At 42.7% G+C, this 11152-nt stretch overlaps 1 protein-coding gene across 1 annotated transcript; it reads left to right on the top strand.

Annotated features, from left to right (window-relative positions):
- The first annotated feature begins 921 nt into the window (after positions 1-921).
- Positions 922-8369, top strand: c1qtnf5 (C1q and TNF related 5). The gene is made up of 4 exons (XM_080731631.1): positions 922-983; positions 5563-5804; positions 6218-6452; positions 7079-8369. The coding sequence occupies exons 2-4, from the start codon at positions 5573-5575 to the stop codon at positions 7371-7373; spliced, it is 762 nt and encodes a 253-aa protein (XP_080587757.1). The 5' UTR covers positions 922-983; positions 5563-5572; the 3' UTR covers positions 7374-8369.
- Positions 8370-11152: the final 2783 nt, after the last annotated feature.

The following is an 11152-nucleotide window of genomic DNA, read 5'->3' as shown; positions in this document are numbered from 1 at the left end:
CTCCATATATGGGTAACTGGTCCGATATACATCACTGGCCAGAGGTCGAGGTCGCATGTCGCCCTGAGGTGTCTTACTAGTATTGTAGCCTATGTACTTGACACATGAGTGTCTAATAGTCGACTCACACCCTGAGCTGTGTGTGTGTGTGTGTGTGTGTGTGTGTGTGTGTGTGTGTGTGTGTGTGTGTGTGTGTGTGTGTGTGTGTGTGTGTGTGCACGCACGTGCATGCGTGCGTGTGCACGCGCGTGCGTGCGTGCGTGCGTGCGTGTGAACAATTTAGGCATTTAGCAGACGCTCTTACCTTACAATAAGCAAGGTAAACACATCAAATGCAGAAGGTAAGGCCTCAGTAAACTAGGATCACGAGTAAGCCATGAACCTAGCATCAGTCAAAATAAAACAATTATTATCAAAATATGAATACTTTGTCTTTGTCTACCGTATTTTTGTATATATTCTCTTCTGTCTGTCTGTCTGTCTGTCATACTCTTCTGTGGGAGTGAGACAGCCCCTGTAACCATGGTACATTAGTGGTGACATCATTCCTGACCACAACCCCTCTGATCTCTCCTCTCTGAGGAGAATGATTTGGAGAAATCCTCTGGGGTCAAACTTATGTAACTCTACATAGTTTTCATCATTCATTCCCTCTGGTATTTGTCTAATTCCTCTGTCTTTTCACTCCCTGTCCCCAGTGTGCTTGAGTTTTTTGCTTTTGTGCTTTTATCGGTTATTTATGCTGGAAGAACACCAAATATTTCTTTCCTCTTAATCCTCCTCTTTTCTGTCCTCCACCCCTCTCCCCCTCCCTGCTTTCTAATTGGCTCTCATTACCATTTCCCCAGAATAGTTGGGCTCCTCAGTTTTTCCCGACAGCCAGACTGTCTCTGGTCTGCTCTGGTCTTGGAGGAAGGACTTTCACTGCTTTTTCAACACAGAAAGCAAACTGCTGCTCCAGAGGTGCGTCAGGACAACATCTGGTGAGTTACTTCTGTTCTGGAGTCTTTCTTCATAATGCAAATCAGGTGTCAAAGTTCAGGGACGCTACCTGTCTGAGTACGATTATGAATATGCAGAGAGTTATGCTACATGTATCTGTGTTTACAGGACTTTGCATGGAAACAGAACGGGATGAGTAGGCTAATTTCAGATTTGATTTCAGGACTGAATTGAATTTCCCTTTTTGGGAAATATAGACTGTGTGGTATGTTTGATAAGATCAAAATGTAATTAAAAATATATTTAAGTACATGAATCCTGGCATACGTATTTTGGATTATATTTTTCTTATGAAGTACAGTATACTCGTATAATGTCCCCCCGGCCCCATCCCTCTGTTGTTTTATCCAAATCCGAATTTAAAGGACTATGCATGGAAAGCAAAATGTGACTGACATGCACTACTATAAGATTTAAACTCAGAAATGCACCCTGCTTAATTGCTTTGCTATTGCTTAGGAATTTTAAATAGGATAATAAAAATTACTTAGCAATACAAATAAAACAAATAAGAAAAGATACAGAGGCAGCATTTGATTTGGGAGAAATAAGACATCTGGGACAAGGAAACCCCCTTCTGGGCACGTTGCTCCTCCCAAAAAAATGACAAGTTGTGTCTGTGTCCAGGAACTATTACTGTATCTATCAATCAATCTCTAACAATATAAGGTGTAATACTTCCATAATATAAATCCTCCACAGTGTCACAGGTCAGGTCAACCGTCAACGCGTATCAGACATGTGGAGGTAGTTGTGTATTAGCTATAGCTACACATGGTACCGGCTCAGAGAGACATGATGTGTTTCATAAACATTCACACTGGAAACATGCCTGTTTATGATCATACTAAAGGTGGGGCAGCAGAGCAGACAGCAGCTGGAGCCAGATAGTTGCCAGGCGGCTGCACACTGCTTTGTGAGCTTGTGGATTGGCTGTTTTCATTGTGCAACACCGATGGGCGACTAAATGTAAATCTGTCTTTAGTCTATCCACTGTTTGTCCTCTCTCTGCTCATTCGAACACTGCTGACACAGCATTCCAACCTCTCTGTCTGTCTTTCTCTCTCTCTCCCTTTCTCTCTCTCTCTCTCTCTCACTCTCCTCCTGTCCACCTTTCCATCTGATGCAGAAAGTAACTGTGTTGAATATTCTCCTCAGTTCTTTTGGAGAATGCATTCTGTCAAGGTGCCAACTTGCGCCTGGTGCATAAGTAGGCCATGTACGGCCTACTTGTACGCCATGAGGTGCCCTCACCACTGGCATCACCAGGAATGCTGGTCTCTCATTGGCCGGAAATCCTGGTCCCTGATTGGGCTACGGGCTTAAACAAGTTGGCACCTCGACAGAGTGCAGTCTAGTTACTTGCGCCAGCAGAACGTGCAAGTACTGTGATCAGCTGGGTACATATGTCGGTGTCCTTCTTTGATTAAGCCCATAGCCAGTACTGCGATCGGTGCTGTTCGGTGCTCTGTATGTATTTAATGTTGGTGGGCAAGTTGGCACTCTGTCGAGGTGCCAACCTTCACATTGTTATTTATATCAGGTAGCACTTGTTGTTAGCGAGGTCACCAAGTTGATGACGTCATATATAAACTTGTACATCTTCATATTTATATTTATATATATATAAATAATAGGAACGATCAGGAATTTCAACCTTGCTGTCTTCCTCAGGCAGTTCAGGAATTTTAAGTGACAATTATCATCTTCAACAGCCATTGTGGCTTAAATTCCAGCCTCAATGATAAGTTGAGTTTGGTTCTATTCCACAAGAATTCCACAGTCAACAGTAAGTCTAATTGTAACTTGACCATGGTTGGTTATGATCACTTTATGACATGTTACTTATGTCACAATGTGATCATTCCCATGCTGCAGTTACTACTAGACTTACTGTTGACTGTGGAATTCTTTTAACTCTGGAAGACTTCCTGCTCAGTTCACCCCAGTCAGTTTAGTTTATAATGCTGAGATGTTTGTCTGTTCTCATTTGGCATAAACAGAAGATGTACAGTACAAGCTTAAAATGTAACTGGACACTTCAAGCCCAGGGATTGAACCTCATCCTGACCCACAAGAGTAATGTGCGTGAGGTAGGTTTTTCGAGTGACAATCTGAGCATTATTGTATTGGGAAACGGCTAATGCGTAAAACTTTAGTTGACTGAGTCAGCCATTCATTGTCATTGAATGGTTATGGCACACGCACACGCACGCACACGCACACGCACACACACACACACACACACACACACACACACACACACACACACACACACACACACAGCTATGAGTAATAAGAATAGAATTGATCTGTATAAATGTTAATACAAAGCTCTGAGTAATAGAGTGCATAAGACCTGAATCATTCTGAGGATGCATGTCAGTAAGACAAATTCTAAACCACTTTTTCTTAGAATGTTGAGTAGGCCTACAGTAATCATGTTTCTATATTGTGCTATATATTCCACAGATTTCCACAGAGTCAGTTTCACTGGTCTTTTGACATCATCATATCGTCTGTCAGGTGGAAACCTCATGTGTCCAAAAGCATCAAAAGTAGCAGATCCACAAGCTAGAAACATGTTGCTTCACGCCGTGTTTCAAGCCTGTGTCTGTGGATCTGCTACTTTTGATGCCTTTGTGTGATGCTGTAGTATGATCAAGTAGGTCCACACGTCTCAGACTCTTCTCCCTTTTGGCAGGGCGCTCTATGGAACTAACTCTCCTATTGCAGTTAGAACTGCAGACTCACTCCCGATCTTGGAGTAACTTTTAGCCAATGAGGAAGCAGCATTCTTGGGGACAAAATGCCTAAATTGTAGGGTATTAATTCACGAAAATATACAATATCAAACTTGAGGGGTCCCAAACGTTTCCAAATACTCTGGGGTTGTGATGGATGAATATTTCTGAAATCTTGCCTCCATAAAGAAGAGGATTAAGATGAAATTGAGGGAGATAGACAAAGACAGAGATAAGGATTTAAATTTGAGCAGTAAGTTTCATATTTCTACTTTGATTAAGATTGACATTGAGGAAGATATACAAAGACAGAGATATGGATTTAAATATTAAGTTTCATATTTCTACTTTGACTTCACTTGATGAATATCATTGTTGTCCTTATGTGTTTAGAAGCAGAGGACGTGAGAGTGCATGCATTTTTTGCTGCATGCAGGCTGAGTCAACAGGATTAACTGAGGCACTCTGCTACGCTCTGTTAGTCTCTCTCATAACTATATTTACTGTGATTATAGAAAAGTCATGATACCTCCCTGTGTCTCTCTTCTTTTTGTTGCTGAAAACACATCAGAGGTTGCTGACAATATAATCCTGCACACGTCAAAGACGTTCACAATCCCAACACCAGAGGGAGCTCCACGAATCATGCTCAACACAGATTTGGCTCAATCAAGGGGTTAAATTCCTTCTCCTGCTATGCAACAAAAGTGTGGAATGCCCTACCAACAGTCATAAAGAAGTGTGAATTCTTCAAACCCGCTCTAAAAGAGCACTGACAGGTTGCTGCAATTTGGTACTGGCCCCTGTAAAAAATCAAAACCTACCTTCTCTAGGCTCAGTGTAGCCTGACAGCATGTTGTGGGTTCGAGTCCCGATCCCGATGGCCTTTGCTAGAAAACGATGGTTTAGTGATCAGTTTCATCAGTTTTGGCTTTTTCTTGGGCCATTTGTAGCCCAAGGAATGTTTTTTGTGCCAAACAAATGCTTGCAATGGATTCAGCATCATGACAAACCCCTAGTTAGACCCCTCACATCCTACTTAGATACCCAGAAAAAAACTGTTTTTCTGGGTGTTTTCCTCCTGTATAGAAAGTCGATGGGAGCCCAACTTGATTTGGCCGCTGTGGTGACCCCGAAGATTGCCGACTCGGGCGCCCTAGCTAAATCATTAGAGCAAGCCCTGGGTTACATCTGTGCAAAATCTGGCGCTTTTAGACTGATTAGTACGAAAAAAACCCTAAGGCCTCCGACTAAGTATGTTTTCCAAGTGTCCTTGAGCAAGAAACTTAACCCCTAACTGCTCCCAGGGCACTATATTAAGTGACCCAAAATGGGTCATGAGTCTGTGTTTGAGAACCACTGCTCTAGGAAAGTGAGTCACATGCTTGGAGCTGAATGAAACGCTGCACCTGTACTAACAAAAACACAGATATACTGAAATCTCTCCACAGAAGGTTTCCTTGGGAAGCTTCTGCATCCCTGACTGTGCTCTACAAGTTCTCAATACTCTCCCAAAATTGTCAGCTACTAATGCAAACTGTTTGATTCCTTCATTTCAGTGATCTACTCTGATAAGTTAGTAAGTGCACTATAACTTTAACCACATGAACCTATTCTGGGATGAACATTTGGCAAAGCAGCCGCCTGTAAGTGGTTTTTCAGAACGGTTTTAAAAGAAGTTAGGGATTTAGCGTCTGCTAAAAGAGCGTCTGCTAAATGCCAAAATATCAATTGTAAATTGTATCTGTAATCTACTGTTGTAAGTACATTAATATTTTCCAAATCCATCCCATCCTTTGTTTCTCTCCCTCAACAGTGCCGTTGCCATGACATCACTCAGACTCCTGCCTCTGTTCCACTTCCTCCTCATTCTGTGCGTCGACTTTTCCGATCAGTTAGACGACAACAAGATCCCTCCCAGCCTGTGCACGGGGCATCCTGGCATCCCAGGCTCCCCGGGGGTCCACGGCAGCTCTGGTCAGCCGGGGAGAGACGGGCGCGACGGGCGGGATGCCGCCCCCGGAGAGAAAGGAGACAAGGGCGACAGAGGAGAGAGAGGTGATTATAATGGAAGACATTAATATCAGGTTGAGGTGTTTGATTATCAATTTATTGAAGAATATTCGAGCAGAGAAACAGCGTTTACAGCAGCATAGCCCCAGACACTGGAACTGGATTGATTGGACACTATGTAGATGCGAAAATCGTAGCATTTTCTCTGTCGAGATCGGACATAAAATGGAAAAGATTGAAGCTTCAACCTCTTAAACCATATTCTTCAATGACAGCTGGGTCTAATACTTGACCCCTTTCTCCCCCCCTCTACAACATGTCATGTTGTGAATGATGGTTTGTGAGCTTGTAGATCGTCCATTTTCGCCTAATGTTCAAAATACATATAACACTTAGAAATTACAATCACTAGCAAAGTCTGTGACTGCGCCAAAACTACGGATTTTTCTGTGTCGCAGGCGAGACAGGAGACCGGGGCCTCACGGGGGACCACGGTGACGCGGGACACAAGGGCGACAAGGGGACGGCGGGCGAGTGCGCCGTGGCCCCCAAATCGGCCTTCAGCGCCAAGCTGTCGGAGGCCCGCACCATGCCTGTACCCGTGGCAAGCACCAGCGACGCGGTCCGCTTCGACGCCGTCTCGCTGAACGAACAGGGCGACTACAACGCAGAGACAGGCCGCTTCACCTGCAGGTAGGGCTGTCACCATGACAACATTTAAAGCTTTCCTCTTCTGCCCCGGATGAAAATGTCTACCATTTAGCTAATAGAGCCTGCCTGCTTGCTCGCGGGATACCGTCAGATCCTGTGTCGAGGTGAGACATGACCTTTGACACCATTTAAATGTCTCAATAGAAGAACAGGGATACAAAAATACAACCACCCAAATTGTATAAGTTATATTGTGTTAACAATAACATACATAACTGTACCATATAAGATTGGACAAATTTATATTGTATTTATAAAAAAAAGGTTAGCGTTGAATATTTGAACATTATGAATAAACATGTCATTTCTGTTTGGCCTTTTAAGGCTTCGTAATCAAAAATCGCTCCGGGCATGTATGACAAATAACTATAAATATTTACTTTAAAAATTGCGGAAATAGCTGATCTACAACGCATATATCGGCTATCTCTGCCATTTTGGGAAAATATTGGAAAATGTATGAAAATCTTTCAACATGCAAACGATTATGACGATCATGACAAATGACGATTATGCAAAATAATTACGACATCTCAAATAACGATTTACGATTAGGACGATCGATTACGTGTGACAACTGTGACAGGCCTGTAATACCTAACCTGCAGGGTGCCCGGGACGTACTACTTCGCCATCCACGCCACGGTCTACCGCTCCAGCCTGCAGTTTGACATCATGAAGAACGGCCACGTGGTGGCCTCCTACTTCCAGTTCTACGGCAACTGGCCCAAGCCGGCCTCGCTGTCGGGCGGCTCGCTGCTCCACCTGATCCCCGGGGACCAGGTGTGGGTGCAGATGGCCCTGGGCGAGTACGGCGGCTTCTACTCCAGCAGCAAGACGGACAGCACGTTCACCGGCTTCCTGGTGCACTCGGACTGGAAAAACTCTGCCGTGTTTGCGTAGTGATAAATCGTCTCCTTTTGCTATGAGGACACGTCTTACTTAAGGCTCGTTCACAGTCATACTCCAGAGAAGGTGAAGAGCAGTTCACTGCTGGGTAGTTTTCTAAAGTCTCACTTCACCCTAGTATGACCTTAGAAAACGACACCGTGGTGAACTGTTCTTCACCTTCTCTGGAGTATGAACAAGGCTTTACGGCAGCCCATTTGTCTTTGGCCAAATATACAGTATCACAGTTCAACTGAAACCACTTAAACCCCAGAATCCTTATTGTGTGGAAAGCTTTAGCTGAAAATAGCACATCGGCGTGGTGCTGCAACGCACAACAATTGTGAGATAAAGATTTATGAAACAATATGGAAAAGGAGGGGAAAAAACTACAGCCAATAGACCCGCCCACTCTGTCTGACATCAGGCTAGGCCTGAGTAGGCCTTCAGACCTGTGAGGGACCCCAGTCCGCTTAGGATTTAAGAAAGGCTGCTTAGAAGGCAAACAGGTGAGCAGGCAAGGGCATGACTCTGTGTCCTGACAACTTGTATTTTGTATAATAACTTTAAAACATAATAGACAGTGTAACTTGGATGGCACGTATTCGTAACCATACTGATGATGAGACGTGAACAGGTGTGCATACTGAACACTGGTGGTGGTTATTCAATATCTGGCCTTCTTCACTCGTGGCCACTGAACCGCAGTCAGAGACTGTTGATTCTTGTACCAGATGTTGTGTCAACGAACGGCCTGCAGTCTACCACTCACACATTCAAATGGGTTCTTACACTTTGATTTTATTATCAGGGGTTTATTCTCTCATCAGTCTCTGCACCACTAACCAGAAAACCAGATACATTGCAGTGTTTAGATTTGCAACTGGACAAGTCTTCTAGCTCGCCAAAAGTCTGTAAATATACTTTTACTGCTCCTAGTAGACTATTGATGATTTATTGTACAATAATGTACAGTATGTGTTTATATGTCTTGATGGATTGAATGCATAGGACCACACTGGAAACACGCCCTCAGGGCTTTTGTGTTATCCTTTTAGCATTATTGTATACTGTAACGTTTTGCAAACTGTTAATGAAGTATTGAATAAATTCACTGGAAACACCCCAGCCATCTTACTGGAAGGTTCTTAACCATTTGTCCCTATTAACTGACCTACAGGCTGACAATGCGCCCTGACGACGCAAAGTATTGTGAGCTTATACTAATATAGCTGATCTTTGTATAAAGATCAGCTATATTGGCAGATGAGAAAAGGAGGGGGCCAATAGACCCCTGGGAGACATGGGTCAACTGAGTATATATGTAGGGTATAGCCACGTAGTAGAGAAAGAGACTGCACAAAAGCAGAAAACCCGCAAAAATCCAAGTTAAATAAAGTGTTTTAGGTGAACGGCTCAATAGTAACATGAGGCAAAGAAGGAGTCGCCAGCACACAAGGAAATCCTTTTCACATGATTTATTTACCTGTCTGGACAGAGAACAACGGACGCATTTCGACCTGTACGGTCTTCCTCAGCGTTGTCAAGCCAGTGAAGCCACGTAGTGGCTAACAGATTTCCTTTCTGCATGCAACCACCTTACTGTATGTTAAGAAATAAAGTTGATTTGAAGTGAGGAATATAAGCAAGACTTCTCCTGTTTCATACTGCATATTCACTTTATGCATGTTATTGCTGATCAGGGTACATTTTTTGTTTCATTAAACTGATGCTTGATTCGTGTTATAGTTCTAATCGTTATAACAGCCAAACTGCCACCAAACTAAGCCGAAAACGAGCAGAGGAATCAATTTTCCATGCACTGGAACCTCAATATTTACTTTTTCTCCTCTAATGATTTCTCCACTATAAGTACCTTGACAGACTCTAGAATCTAGATTGAATTAATCTAGATCATTAACTCTCTTACTCATATTGGGTTAAAGCCAAATGACTCAATATAATATCATTTTCTGACAGAGCTGAACCTCCCTCCCTCTTAGCTTAGTTTATTTGAAAAGGTCTGGTAACGTTATGGTCATCAGTGGACTTATAAGACAATGTCTTGTTTTTCAAAAACAAAACAAAAATGCAATAGACCGCAGACCCCCATTTGATAAACTTTTTCTTTAGTCTCTGCACGGGGTCCCAATCTACACTGTAAATTATTCAGTGCTGAGAGTGTACACTTACTATTTATATAAAACATCATAATACTGAATCTAGCAACTTAAAAACTGTCTGGGGTGCTCACAAAAGCAAGAGTAGACGTTAAAATGACCCCAAACATGTTTGAAAGTGAACTTAATCCCTTTAAATGAACTACCTCAGACCTCAGAGTTGTATTTTCCCCATTCTGGGCACAATAAAGCAGTAAAAACACATTTATTTTTAGGTCAGTTGAAATGAGTGGGTAGTTAATCAATCTTCATCTGGAGTGAATCTGTCATTTCCATTTATTCACACGCGGTCATTCTGTAGCCGCCAAATCAAGCAGACACTGACATCACTGCCTGGTGTGTGTGTGTGTGTGCGTGTGTGTGTGCACATGTGTGCGTGTGTGTGCACATGTGTGCGTGCATGTGTGTGTGTGTGTGTGTGTGTGTGTGTGTGTGTGCGTGCATGTATGTGTGTGTGTGTTGAAAGTTTGTTTTATTTGACAGGGACCGTGCTCATTAATGGACATGTCAGTTTTCACTTCAATGTAAATGAGCCAGAGTTAGCCAGCCGTAGGCTAATTTTCATCTGTGTGTGTGTGTGTGTGTGTGAGCGAAGCGTAAAATAAGTGATCTTACCTTTATTTCGTTTGATATGAAGTTAATCAATTTCAATATATCAACAACAGTTTAAATAACTGTATTATTCTTTAAATATATTTTCCTAGCAAACCTTTTTTGTTGGATAACAGCGTCCTCTTCTGGCAGAACTACTTTTTGTGTAGGTGATGGGGAAGTGAGATTTCTCCAATTTGGCACAGTAAAATATTATACTGTATATAATTTCATGTAGCCCCAGGGTAGATGGATGGAGCCACATTTAGAGTGCAAGATGGAATGGTACAAGCCAGAGCACATGTACATGCTGTTCCTGTGTGCAGTGATTAGATTGATGCACAGTCAGACACACACAAAGGTTATCTAACTATTCATCCACCAAATATCTGATGTCTGTCTGATATGCCCTTACGCAAGCTTGAGGACTGGTCATGCTTCACGTGACATTTTGGCTATCCAGACTGGAGAGCTCTGGACGTGAGCGGCCGAGGGCCGCGAAATTCTCGAACGGGTAAGGACCTTCTCTAACAGATACGGACTAGTTATAAATTAGTTAACTAAAAACATAAAAACAAGAACTAATTGAAACTACAAAACGTGTTTACAAAATGTACAAAAACTACAATTTCCTTTCTTTAGTTTTGGTCTCACACAAACAGAGGGTTGTACATTTTTACATCGCTACAAATAAATAATTAAAGTCCAGACAATGTTATCGTGGACTTACTTTTGTAATTCGTACACTCTGTGAATTGATGGAGGCGAGTGGGTGAAAGAATGCCACGACAAGGAATATACAGTTCAGGAATTTTACTTGGCAGAATGGCAATCACAGAACTCATCAACATGGCGGCAATAACGACAGCACAGTTAGGCTCTCAAGAACTCACACATACTGTAATAGCCTACAATCTTGGCTATCAGTTTCTGACACAGACGGAAGGAAGGCTCACTTGCACGTCCATACACTTTGGAATCCGGAAGACAGCTCACTAAGTAGGTGGGCTAAACAATGGTAAA

Source organism: Nannobrachium achirus (assembly GCF_963921795.1).
Source record: "Nannobrachium achirus genome assembly, chromosome: 8".
NCBI lineage: Eukaryota > Metazoa > Chordata > Actinopteri > Myctophiformes > Myctophidae > Nannobrachium > Nannobrachium achirus.
The sequence above is the reverse complement of the archived record's forward strand: the minus strand, read 5'-3'. Positions and strand labels throughout refer to the sequence as shown.

Coding starts and splice junctions, on each gene's coding strand:
- c1qtnf5 (XM_080731631.1), top strand. CDS start 5,573: ATGACATCACTCAGACTCCTGCCTCTGTTCCACTTCCTCCTCATTCTG. Junction 5,805..6,217: donor GGGCGACAGAGGAGAGAGAG/GTGATTATAATG, acceptor TCTGTGTCGCAG/GCGAGACAGGAGACCGGGGC. Junction 6,453..7,078: donor ACAGGCCGCTTCACCTGCAG/GTAGGGCTGTCA, acceptor CCTAACCTGCAG/GGTGCCCGGGACGTACTACT.